Source organism: Anomalospiza imberbis, chromosome 34, assembly GCF_031753505.1.
Source record: "Anomalospiza imberbis isolate Cuckoo-Finch-1a 21T00152 chromosome 34, ASM3175350v1, whole genome shotgun sequence".
NCBI lineage: Eukaryota > Metazoa > Chordata > Aves > Passeriformes > Viduidae > Anomalospiza > Anomalospiza imberbis.
The window spans coordinates 780,066-793,158 of record NC_089714.1 but is presented as its reverse complement, the minus strand read 5'-3'; the positions used below and the strand labels follow the sequence as shown (position 1 = coordinate 793,158).

Sequence of the window (13,093 nt, the reverse complement as noted above, 5' to 3'; positions counted from 1 at the left end):
CGCTGCTGGCAGCAGGGAGAAAAGGACCTAATTTGCAAACGAATGGACGTGGCCGGCTCGGAGATGGGTGCTTTTCTGCACTGGTGGGATTTGGGGCTGGGTCCAGGACCCTCAGGCACTGGGAGAAGGATGAAGAAGCTGCTCAAGGAGGCAGAAGTAAAACTCCAAGTCCCTGGGAGCATCCCTGGGCCCCAGCGAGGGCAGGGAGTGCCAGAGGCTCCCCAGGGAGTGCAGAGAGCAGATCCTTGAGGCCAGGATTGCAGGGAGCCCAAGGCTCAGAGCAGGGAACTGCGATGCTGAGCACGGCCTGGCTTGGCTGCAGGAAGCAGAAAGGCCAAGCCCTGAGCCCAGCCTGGCACAGCAGGGCCTGTCCCTCACGGCTGGCTCGGGGCTGTTTGTGGGGCAGGGGGATGTGAGGGGCAGCAAGGACAAATGTCACAAACCTGTGTGACACTCCAGATCCTCATGGAGCCAAGGGGCCAGTGTGACACTGTGGGGCCTCATGGAAACAAGAGGCCATTGTGAGCCTGCAGGGCTGTAACACCCCAGAACACTGAAATGCTGGGGGTCACCAAAGGTTCCTTTACTTGAGTTTGGTGCACAGGAGAAACACCAACCAGATATTCTCACCATGGACAGATGCAAGGAATATTCTTGGTAGGAAGGGACCCACAAGGATCATCAAGTCCATCTCTTAAGTGAATGGCCCACACAGAGATTGAACCCACAACCTCGGTGATAGCAGCACCATGCTCCAGGATCTAACCAACGGAGCTCAGAGTTCAAAATGACACAAAATTTTACTGGCAAAATATAGACAATCTAGGAATATTGACAAGGGGTTTCATACAACACCCACTTCAACATAAAACTCTTATAATAGCATTAACTTAATTAACTTCGCCCATTTAACCTAAAAACCTTTAAGCCTCAAGATGTTAAGTTACCCAAAAATGTTCCAGGTAAGTAGAACTAGAAGGAGAAGAAATGGAGAACAACAGAAAGACAGAAGATCTATAGAAAGACACACACACAGGCACCACCTGCTCAGGTTCCAGCACCATTAACAGAGGAACCCCAGGAGAAGGCAGGATCCAGACCATGGGCTGGCCTCGTGCTCCGGCTTTTAAACCCCTGGGCCTTCATGGGCCCGCCCCTGGGGTGGGACTGCCAGTTGCTTGTCCAATCAGAGTCAGGTTAGGCACCAGCTGCTGGTGTGTGATTGACTGACAGCTGGGCCAATCAGAGCTGGGGTAGCACTGCCTGCTGTGTGATTGACTGACAGTTCAGCCAATCAGAGATGGGTTAACACCGCCCCTTTCCATGTGATTGACAGCTGTGCCAGGCCAGGGCTGGGGGCGGGGCTCTGTCCCACCACAAACCAAGGCCTGACCTGCTCCTGGCCCCACACGGGCATTCCGAGCCTCCCAAGGTGTCTGGGGACATTGATCTCATCCAGCCTCTGACAGTGACCACGGTGACACTACAGAACCTCATGGAGCCATGGGTCAGCTGTGACACTGTGCTGCCTCATGGAATCAAGGAGACCATTGTGAACACGGGGGCCCCAAGGAACCAAGGGTCCATGGTGACCTTGTGGAGCCCGCAGTGTCACAGAGGAGCCGTTGTGACACAGCGAGGGCGCACGGAGCTGAGGAGCCATCGTGACACATCAGGGCTTTGTGGAACCACGAAGCCATTGTGACATTGCAAGGCCCCATGGAAGCACAGGGCCATTGTGACACTGCAGAAGCAAGGGGAACACTGTGACACTCAGGGCCTCATGGAACCAAGGAGACCATTGTGACACTGTGGAGTCCCACGGAATCAAGGGAACATGGAACAGGTCTGGCTGGCTGGGCCTCCAGGGGACCACCTGAGAGGTCCAGCAGACCTTGGCATGTCGATGGCTGCTTCTCACCTGCCCTGAAGCACTGGGGCTCTGGGCTTTCCTTCCTATGGGAGAGAACTGGCCTTCTCCTCCAGTGACCCAGGGCCAAAACTGGGATTCCTCCTCCAAATTTCCTTATATGCAAAGATTGTTCCCAGATAAAATCTGCAAGGAGAAACAGGTCTGGCTGCCCTGGCCACCCAGGGGCCACCTCTCATCTGCCTTTGAAACACTGGGACCATGTACTTTTCTTTCTTATGGGAAAAAAACATCCATCTCGACCAGGCACCCATGGCCAAAATTGGGCATCTGCCTCCAGAATTCCCTATATCCAAGGATAGCTCCCAGACAAAAGCTGCCAGGGGAGACAAGTCTGGCTGGCCTTGGCTTCCTGAGGGCTGGCACTCATGTGCCTCTGAAACACTGGGGCTCTGGGCTTTCCTTCCTCATAAAAAGAACTCATCTTCCTGTCCAGGCACCCACGGCCAAAACTGAGATTCCACTTCCAAAATGCCCTGTGTGCAAGGATAGCCCCTAGAGGAAAGGTGCCAGGACAGACAAGTCTGGCTGGCTTGGCCTAAGGGTGGCCACCTTTCATCTTCTTCCAGAACACTTGCATTTTGTGCTTTTCTTTCCTATAGGAAAAAAACATCCATCCTGACCAGGCGCCCATGGCCAAAATTAGGATTCCACCTCCAAAACTCCATACATCCAAGGATTGCTCCCAAGTGAAAGCTCTTAGGACAGACAGGTCTGGGTGTCCTTGGCATCTTGGGAGCTGCCTCTCACCTGCCTCGAAATACTGGGGTTTGATGCTTTCCTTCCTATGGAAAAGAACCATCCTTCTTCTCAAGGTGTCCATGGTCCAAATTGAGATTCCTCCTCACAAATTCCAAATATCCAAGGATCCCTCCATGACAAAAGCTGCCAGTACCACCAAGTCTGGCTGGCTTGGCCTCCCAGGAGCCACCTCTCTCCTCTTCTGCCTTTGAAACACTTGGGCTCTGTGCTTTCCTTCTTATGGAATAGAACCGTCCTTCTTATCTATGCAGAAATGGCCAAAACTGGGGTTCCAGCTCCCAAATTCCCTATATCCAAGGATTGCTTTCAGACAAAAGCTACCAGGACAAAGAGGTCTGGCTGGCCTAGGCCTCTGGTGGCCATCTTTCATCTGCCCCTGAATCACCAGTGTTCTGTGCTTTTCTTCGTATGGAAAAGAATTATGCTTCTCCTCCGGGTGTCCATGTCTGAAATTGGGATTCCACTTCTAAAATTCCCTATATCCAAAGGTTGTTCCCAGCCAAAATCTGCCAGTACCATCAAGTCTGGCTGGCCTTGGCCTCTGGTGGCTGCCCCTGCCACACTGGGGCTCGGTTCTTTCCTTCCCATGGAGATCACTGTGACACGGTGGGGACCTCATGGAAGCAAGGGGATCATTGTGGCACCACTGGAGCCCATGGAACCAAGGGGCCATGGTGACACAGCGGGGCTTCATGGACCCAGAGACCATTATGACTCTGTGGGGCCTGATGGAACCATGGAGGCCATTCTGACCCTTCAGGGCCTCGTGTCACCAAGGGGGCATTGTGACACCTCAGGGCCTCATGGAAGCAAGGGAACTTTGGGACACTGTGGGGCCTCATGGAACCGAGGGAACATGGAACAGGTCTGGCTGGCTTGGCCTGCCCGGGGCCACCTGAAGGTCAGGCTGATGTTGGAATGCCAAGGGCTGCCTCTCATCAGCTCCTGGAGCACTGGGGCTCTGTGCTTTCCTTGCTATGGGAAAGAACTGTCCCTCTTTTCAGATGCCCATTGCTAAAACTGGCAAGCTCCCTAAAAAATTCCTCCATGCAAAGTTATCTCTCAGAGCAAAACATGCCAGCTCTGGCTGGATTTTGCCTCTGGTGGTCACCTCTCATCTGCCCCTGAAACAGAGGGCTCTGTTCCTTCCTTCCTGTGGAAAAAAATACAGCCTTCTTGCCAAGGACCATGGCAAAAACTAGAATTTGGCCTCCCAAATTCCATATATCCAAGGATCGCTCCCAGACAATAGTAGCCAGGACAGATATGTCAGGCTGGCCCTGTCCTCTGGTGATTTTCTTAGGCTGTGAGCTGAATGTTTTCATTTGAAAACAACTTGGAGAGGGCCCGGAGGTCTCTCAAGGCGGGGTTTTGGGGCCTCAGGCACATGACCACTACATACAGACAAAGGAGCTCTGTGCTCTGTGCTGTTGTGGTGCTTTTGCATCATGGAAGTGATGTCCTGAGAGAAGCTGCTAGCAGTTTCCTCGGTGTCTGACAAAAAAACAATCAGTAATTAGCTTTGAGAGCTGACAATCTGTTAAACCACTAAGGAAACTGCACACGCCTCTGTGAAGACACAAGTTAAAGATGGAGAAGCCTGGCTGGGTCTCTTTCCCTTCTGGCCAGCAAAGAGGTGACCAGGCCGGCCCAGCCCCGTCTCAGCCAGGCCAGGCCGGGCGGCTCCTGCCGTGGGGCCGGGCCCCTTCCCAGGGAGCCGCCAGGCCCCATCGGCTGCCGGGCAGGGCAGGGGAGGCCGCGGGGCCGAGGCCGGGCCGGGCCGTGGCTGCGGTTGCTGACATCTGGCCGCTACCGAGCCCTGCCCCGCCGCCAGCCCGGGCCCAGCCAGGATCCGCCGGGCCCCAGGAGCAGCCCCGGGCCGGGCCGGCTCGGCCAAGGTTCTGCCGCCCTTGGGGTTCGCCCGCAACCAGCGGGCAGGGGAGGAGAAGCCATGGGCCCCGGCCGTGCTGCTGCTGTGCTCTGGCCTGGCTGCTGAGATCCTGGCCCTGCCCCAGCGCGGCCCAGCCTGACACAGCCCCAGCGCAGCCGCTGCAGAAACCTCCATGGTAAAACAGCTCCGGCCGCAAGTACCGAGCCCGGCCGGGGTCACGGAACCATCTGCAGGCCCCGGCTGAGATATTGACTCTTCCAGTGCTTCCATCCTCCCTCGAGTGAGAGAAAAGGACAAAGTGCAGGCACACACAGGAGCAACATGAAGACACCAAGGTCAGTGAAGAGGAAGTTGAGGCCCAGGTGGGAGGGATGAGGAGCTGCCTTGAACTTGGGGCTGAAATCCTCTGGTAAAGCTATGGAGAAGGATGTAATTGATACATCAGACTCTCTTTTTCCCTATAAAGCATTGAAAAGAACTGGGAGATGACTTGTTCAGCAAAGGCCTCCATGCTAATGTAAGGAAATGTTGAAGTAGCTGTGATCCCATGACAAGTTTGAACAATGAAAGACAGCAGAGGGATGAGAACCTATGCCCCCAGAGAGAGAAGAAGACCTCTGTTTCCAGAGATGAAGGTGATTTCAGAAATAAATGAAGAGAACCTTTGCTCTTAAACAGCTCATCTGTAAACTAATACCCCATAAGTTGGCATGGCCCATAAACACAGCTGTGGGAAAGGCTGTGAAAGAAAGGGAGGGACTTCACGATTGCAGGCAGCTGCTATTCATGGAAATGAAAAGCCATGAGACAACTGTTTGTTTTGTGGAGAAGTCTCCATAACATTTACAAGAGGAACTTCTCTCCCTAAGTGAACTGAAGAAAGACTATTCTAGAGGTGGAAAGCTGACTGAAAATTTTAGGTTTTGTCTCTTTACATTGTCAGGTTGTATGGAGAGAGGAAGTGTTCTGAAAGTTTTGTTCTGATTCTTATTACTCTTTATTTCAGTTACAATTAATAAACTTTTCTTTATACCCTTTTAAAATTTTGAGCCCATCTTGCATTTCTCCTAATCTTATCTCAGAGCAAGAAATTAGTAAGTATATTCTAGTGAATGCCCTGGTAATTAGCCAACACTGAACCCACCACACTAATTAACACATTGGCCGAGAAATCTCAAATTGGTGAAGCAAAGCCAATGCAAAATCTTCCTGATGAACTGCCACAGACAAGAGGGAAATCAAGGCACAGCCATGGTTTGTCAGGACTTGCTTGATCCTCATGAGCCCCGTGGTGCATTTGGAGCTGAGCCCTGGAACTTCAGGGCACGAGAGGAGATGGCACAAACCTTTCCAGGAGTCAAAGTCAGAAGAAAAGCCCAAAGTGTCTCAAAGCATAAATGGGACCCACTGAGGTCCATCCCCAAAGCAGGCTCCTCATGGACTCCTTGGAGGAGAGAACTGGAGGCCAGGATGGCACAAAAACCTCTCAGAGACTCAAAAGAGCACAAAAACCTCTCAGTATGGAAAGGAAAATCCAAAGTAATTTACAAAACTTGAGTATCTCAAAGCATTCATAAGCCCCACTGAGTGTCAGCACAAAGCTCTCAAGGGACTCGTTAAAGCAGATAACTGGGGCCATGATTGCACAAACCTCTCTCAGAGTCTGGATCAAAAGGGAAACACCAAGTACCTTAAAAGAACTGAAGTACCTTGAAGCATTAATGAGCCCCACTGAGTGTTGTTCCTGACAAAGCCTCTCCAGGGACTAATTACAGCAGATAATTGGAGGCCATGACTGCACAAAGATCTCAGAGACTCCAAGGCAAAAGCAAAAGCCAAAGTGCTTTGAAAAACCTGCAGTCCCTGGGAGCATGAAGGAGCCCCCAGGGCCATTCCTGAGCAAGGCTCCCCAGGGACTCCTTCCAGCAGATCCTTGAGGCCACTGGGATGTGGGCTAGGGGGGGATGTGAGGGCAGGACAAGGGGCTGACAGTGCCCAGCCTGGCTGGGGCTGTGCCAGGAGGCCCCAGTGCCTCAGGACAAGGTGTCTCCTGACAGCCCTTGGTGGCACAGACCCTGCTGTGCCCCAGGGCACCAGGACTTGGCTTCTCTTTGTCCCCACCTGTCATCAGTGCCTCCAGTTCTCTGCTCTGCCTGGGGCCTGGGGACACTTTCTCAGTCGTGTCCCTCAGTGGGACCCATTAAAAGTCAAAGAAACTTTGGAGCTGGATTCTGACTTGGAGCTCTGGAGAGGTTTCTGCAGCTCCCTCTCAGGGCCTGATGTTCAGGGCCTGAGCACAAAGCCCCAGAGGGTCATTAAAGTCCTTGTGCTGTGTCTGTGCTGCTGAGCTGGGCCGGGCTCCTGGCACATAGGATGATCCTGGCAACCAAGGAGAGCTTCAAAAGCACATTTCTCTGGATGAGCAGCTCTTCTCCCAGCCCAGCAGGGCTGGGGCACTGCCTGCAGCCAGCCCGAGCACAGCACAGAGGCACAGAGAGCTTCCATCAGTCAGGGCTGGGAAGGTGCTGAGAAGTGCCTGGGGCAGAATCCCTGGCAGCCCTTGGCACAGGAACCTCTGGCTGCAGGACAATGCAGCTGCAGCTCCTGGAGTGATCTCCTACAGCTGGAACATCCCAATGCCCACAGACCCTGAGAGTTCATTCTCTGATCATCTCTTGTGCAGAGCAGCCAGGGGTGCCCAGGGCTGTCCTGCAGAGCAGGGTCCTGCAGCCCAGGGCGCTGTGCTTGGCCAGGGACTCTGCTGCCTGCCAGGGACAGCTCTGAGCCGGCCCGGGGAGCTGCTCCCAGCACTGGAGAGAAGCTGTGGGGGGAAGGAGCCACCCTGAGCAGGGCAGGTGCTGCTGCTGAGAGCTGCTGGCTGGGGCAGGGCTGCTCCCAGCTCCAGACCAGCCTGGGCACAGCTCCGGAGGACACACCCCAGAGAAGGTAAACCTGGGATTGCTGTAAAGCTCAGCAGCTTTCCTGAGAGTGTTTTCCATTTCCTGCTTGCAGAAGGATGAGAAAGTTGCGGTGGTGACAAAAAGATTTCTGCTTTTTATTCATTTTTCATATATTTGTAGCTCTGTAAATTACTATTATATAGTTATAAAAATATAATCCTTACTTAACTCTATATAACTCTTAATTAACTCTATTAAACTACTGTTATGTACTTTTATAACTATAATCCTTAATTAACTCTAGTACATTTCCTAACCTTTCTCTTAGATTTTAGAAAAATTACCTGTCTAAATACATTCCTGAAATACTATATAGTCTTATGATCAGGAAGAGGACCCACAAGAAGAATATTTTTGTTTTTGAGCAGAATTTAAGCAGTCATAACAAAAACGTGCAAAAAAAAACCCTTGGACCTACTCCAATGGGTTGAGCAAGGGGTTGTTACTGGGGCAACTGAATGTCCTACTGGATGTTCCTGTTAAATATCCTAAATAATCAACCATAATAAATTGTTGAAATCAGGGGCCAGGTATGACCCATCCCCACTGGGACACCTGGAAGCTTCCAATAAAGGTCTGTTTTTTACTTTACTGGTCTAACACTGTTTTTACTTTACTGTTCTAACTTTGTTGCAAGGTTTTTGTTTTTTTTTTTTTTCCTCTTTTGATTATAGACAACAGGGGGATGAGAGAAGCAGAACAGGAATTGTGATCCCAGAATCACAGAACATTCTGAGTTGAAAGGGACACACAGGATCATCAAAGGAATGTTTGAACATTTACAGAGACTCCTGAACTGTGACTTTGGGTGGTCAGTCTCTCTGCTGGCAGCCTCCCAAAGGGCCTTCAGCCACTCCTCAGCCCTGGACAGCAGCAGCATCACCTTTGCAGGGCCCAGCAGGGCTCTCCTGAGCTGCCCTCGCCCAGCTGCACACAGACCCTGCCCCAGCCAGGGCCCTGCACACAGGCAGGTTTCTGTAGGGCCGGGCCGAGGGCACCCAGGGTGGGATGGGCTCTGTGAGCGCTGGCAGGGACAAGGCACCTCTCAGGAGGGAATGTCCAGGCCCAGGGAGATGCTCAGGGAAGCAGAGGGGGCTGAACAGAGCAGTGCTGGGGCAGGAGGGCACTGTTGGTGTGTGGGAGGTGCCGGGCACAGCTGGGGACGGGAACACTGTCCTGAGTGCCCGGCTGTCTCTGCCCTGCCCTCTCAGGCACAGCACCACAACATCTTCTCCTGTTTCTGCACTCCCCTGATATTGTCACTGTTTTCTGGTGCTCTCAGGGAGGCTCTGGCCTTTGCAGCAGCTGAGTCAGGCACTGCCCTTGGCATTCCTGCCAGGCAAGGCTGTCCATGGGAATGGGGTGTCCAAGCTTCCCTGGGACCTGTGGGGCTGTGGGCAAAGCAGTCCATGGGAAAGGGCAATGAGCTGAGCCCCTCCCTGAGATCCCATCATGGGCACAGCCGGGGATCTCCTTGCTGTGCCCTTCCCAGCTCTGAGCTGCCCTCCTGCGTGCAGAGCTGTGCCAGAGCCTCTGGGAGTTCCCTGAATGTCCCACGGGGAAGTGCAGAGATGCCACAGCTGAGGAAATGCTGCTGGGTTGGCCAAGGAGCCGTGAGTGTCCTTGGCACAAGGGGGTGCTGAGAGCTTGCCGAGAGACCTTTGGAGAGGGTGAGACATTCAGGGATCCCTCTGCTCTGGGCAGTGTCTGGTTTATCCCAGGGTGACCTGGGAGTGTGATTGTGCTCTGATTGCAGCCAAAGGTGCAAAGCCAGGGCAGTTGGGAACAAGCCCATCCAGCCCCTCACCTGCCCTCAGCCACAGGGAATCCTTTGCCGCTCACATCTCTCAGTGGCAAACTCTGAGTGCAGCAGGAATGCTGGGGATTTCTGACCTCAGAGAGCCAGGAATGATGTGTGGGTAGGAAAACAATTCCAAACATCAACTCGTGCTATCTATTTCCTTAAGAAATAGAGTGAAATTCCTTTAGAAGTGTGACTGCAGATGCTACCAACCCTTTCTGCAGTAGGAGTGATTGGCCTGAAAAATCCTGAATATCCAGCCTTGTCCCTCTGCCACATGGCCACAAACCCAGGGACGTGGAGCAGGGATGGCTCCGCGAGAGCTCCCACGCACAGCCCTGGCTACCCCTGGCACACTCAGCCAGCACAACTGGAGCTCAGGCAGGGACCTGGGAGAAGGTTTTCCCAGATCAGGAACAAGGGTGGGTGAGTCCCAGCAGGACAGTCTACAGGGAATGGCCCAGGTTTGGCTCCAAGCAGCCTCTCCTGACTTGTCCCTGTCCTTTCTTCATGAACAGGTCCCCATGTGCAGCCACAGCCAATGTCCAACAGCAGCTCCATCAGCCACTTCCTCCTGCTGGCACTGGCAGACACGCGGCAGCTGCAGCTCCCGCCCTTCTGCCTCTTCCTGGGCATCTCCCTGGCTGCCCTCCTGGGCAATGGCCTCATCATCAGCGCCGTAGCCTGCGGCCACCACCTGCACACGCCCATGTTCTTCTTCCTGCTCAACCTGGCCCTCAGCGACCTGGGCTCCATCTGCACCACTGTCCCCAAAGCCATGCACAATTCCCTCTGGGACACCAGCACCATCTCCTACACAGGATGTGCTGCTCAGCTTTTTTTTTTTTGTCTTTTTCATCTCAGCAGGGTTCTCCCTCCTGACCATCAAGTGCTACGACCGCTACGTGTCCATCTGCAAACCCCTGCACTACGGGACCCTCCTGGGCAGCAGAGCTTGTGCCCACATGGCAGCAGCTGCCTGGGCCAGTGCCTTTCTCTATTCACTGCTGCACACGGCCAATACATTTTCCCTGCCCCTGTGCCATGGCAATGCCCTGGGCCAGTTCTTCTGTGAAATCCCACAGATCCTCAAGCTCTCCTGCTCCAAATCCCACCTCAGGGAACTTGGGCTCATTGCTGTTAGTGCCTGTTTGGTATTTGGTTGTTTTGTGTTCATTGTTTTCTCCTATGTGCAGATCTTCAGGGCCGTGCTGAGGATCCCCTCTGAGCAGGGACGGCACAAAGCCTTTTCCACCTGCCTCCCTCACCTGGCTGTGGTCTTTCTGTTTGTCAGCACTGGCATACTTGCTAACCTGAAGCCCCCCTCCATGTCCTCCCCATCCCTGGATCTGTCACTGTCAGTTCTGTACTCGGTGGTGCCTCCAGCCCTGAACCCCCTCATCTACAGCCTGAGGAACCAGGAGCTGAAGGCTGCAGTGTGGACACTGATGACTGGATGGTTTCAGGGACATTAAAAAACTGCTGGCCAATTTCTGCAAATCACTTGTAATAAAAGTCATCTCTGAAACTTCTTGTTGGTTTCATTTTGGAGGTTCTTTTTCTTTGTTTTACTTTTTCAATATTGTCCACAAATAAATGTCATTGTTTATGCCACTGCTGTCCATCAGTCCCTGCAGGTCCCTTTTTGCCTGGCTGCTGTCCAGCCACTCTGTCCCCAGCCTGTAGCGCTGTATGGGTTGTTGTGCCCAAAGTGCAGGACCTGGCACTTGGTCTTGTTAAACCTCACCTTGTTTGATTTGGGCCCTGTATCCAGCCTGTCCAGGTCCCTGTGCAGAGCCCTCCAGCTGATCCGCACTCCCAGGCAACTTGGTGTCACCACGGTTCCATGAGGCCCCAGAGTGACCCAATGGTCTCCATGATTCCATGAGGCCTCCCAGTGTCACAATGTCCCTTTGGTTCCCTGGGACCCCTTGGTATCACCAAGTCCCTTGGGTCCTTGGGCCCCACAGTGTCACAAAGACACCATGGTCCCCCAAGGCCCTGCAGTGTCACAATTGCCCTTGGTCCCTCAAGGCCCTGCAGTGTCACAATGGATCCTTGGTCCCTCAAGGCCCTGCAGTGTCACAATGGATCCTTGGTCCCAAGGCCCTGCAGTGTCACCATGGATCCTTGGTTCCATGAGGTCTGGCAGGGCAGCAATGCTCTCCTTTGTACAACAGTGTCACAATGGCCTCTTGGTCCCAAGGGCCACCACGGTGTCAAACGTGTTTCCTTCATTCCACGAGTCCCTGAGGAGCAGCAATGGCCCCTTGGTTCCATGGGACCCTGCAGTGTCACAGTGGCCCCATCATGACACAAGGTCCTGCTCTGTCACCGAGCTCTGCATGGTTCCACAAGGCCCTGCAGGGTCACTGTGGCCTCTTGGTTTCATGAGGCCTCAGACAGCCACAATGAATTCCTTGGTGCTGCCGTGTCACAATGGAGCCCTGGTGACACAAGATCCTGCAGTGTCACCAGGGACCCTTGGTTCCATGGGCCACCACAGTGTCACAATTGTTCCCTCAGTTCCCAGAGTCCTTGCAATGGAGCAATGGCCCCTTGATTCCATTGTCCCCAGGCTCTCCCAAGGGTCTCCTTGGTTCTGCAGTGTCACAATGGCCCCTTGCTTCCCCAGGGCCTTGCAGTGTCACAAGCATCAGAGAATCAACCAGGCTGGAAAAGACCTTGGAGAGCATCAAGTCCAACCTGGGACCCAACACCGCCTTGTCACCCAGACCATGGCACTGAGTGCCACATCCAGTCTTTCCTGAAACACTTCCAGGGACAGAGACTCACCCGCCTCCCTGGACAGCCCATTCCAATGCCCAATCACGCTTTGTGTGAAGAATATTTCCTAATATCCAGCCTAAAGTTCCCCTGGTGCAGCTGAAGGCTGTGTCCTCTTATCCTGTCTCTGTTCCCTGGGAAAAGAGCCCGACCCCCAGCTGGCTGCACCCTCCTGTCAGGGAGTTGTAGAGAGTGATGAGGTTTCCCCTGAGCCTCCTCTTCTCCAGGTTAAACAACACCAGCTCCCTCAGCTGCTCCTCACAGGACTTCTGCTCCTGACCCCTCAGCAGCCTTGTTGCCCTTCTCTGGACACGCTCCAGCCCCTCCATGTCCTTCCTAAATTGGGGGGCCTAGAACTTGACACAGCACTCGAGGTGCTGCCCAAACAGTGCTCAGCACAGGAGAAGAATCACTGCCCTGGTCCTGCTGGCCACACCATTCCTGATCCATAGGAGTTCCAGGGGTTGGATAAAGGAAATGGTGTGGAGGGGGTGGGGACAAAGTGTTATTGATTGTCAGACATGAAAGGTCTTGGTTTTCATATCTGTTCAGACTGCATTAGAAGGTGCGGGGGGTCAATATCAAATGGGGATTGTTGATACCAATCTGTAAACAGGAAAACAAAACTTACCAGGACAAAAAAATTCCCTGCATTGTTTTCAATATACTAAATATTCACTTTGAATACACTTCAGAAATCTGTCTAATTAGCCACAGAAGAGTTGAAAACTTGAATTAATCCCTGGGGCTGTTCTTGTTCAGGCATTTTGAACAAGTGTTTATGAGCTTTTCACAGTGAATTCCTGGACGGAAGAGCTCAAGAAAGAAGAGGCCTCTGGAGGAGGAAAATTCATCAGCAACCTCCAAGGGGCTGAGGCTCCATCCCCATCAGAGCAGCAATGACCAGCAATGGGCACAGCTTTGTGGCTGCCCCAGCTCTGGGATGGGCCCTGGGCCTGGAG

General features: G+C 53.2%; 2 protein-coding genes, 1 long non-coding RNA gene and 1 pseudogene across 5 annotated transcripts in view; 2 read left to right on the top strand and 2 right to left on the bottom strand.

The window, feature by feature from the left end:
* LOC137464017 (zinc finger protein 850-like) overlaps positions 1–13,093 on the bottom strand; it is a 646,379-nt pseudogene that overhangs the window by 367,471 nt on the left and 265,815 nt on the right.
* The window catches only part of LOC137464016 (zinc finger protein 850-like), a 506,586-nt gene that overhangs the window by 359,071 nt on the left and 134,422 nt on the right, over positions 1–13,093 (top strand). The gene's annotated exons all lie outside the window — the stretch shown is intronic.
* LOC137464025 (uncharacterized) overlaps positions 1–13,093 on the bottom strand; it is a 58,239-nt gene that overhangs the window by 8,608 nt on the left and 36,538 nt on the right. The window lies entirely within an intron of this gene.
* Positions 9,452–11,030, top strand: LOC137464008 (olfactory receptor 14J1-like). The gene is made up of 3 exons (XM_068175343.1): positions 9,452–9,458; positions 10,212–10,761; positions 11,024–11,030. The coding sequence occupies exons 1-3, from the start codon at positions 9,452–9,454 to the stop codon at positions 11,028–11,030; spliced, it is 564 nt and encodes a 187-aa protein (XP_068031444.1).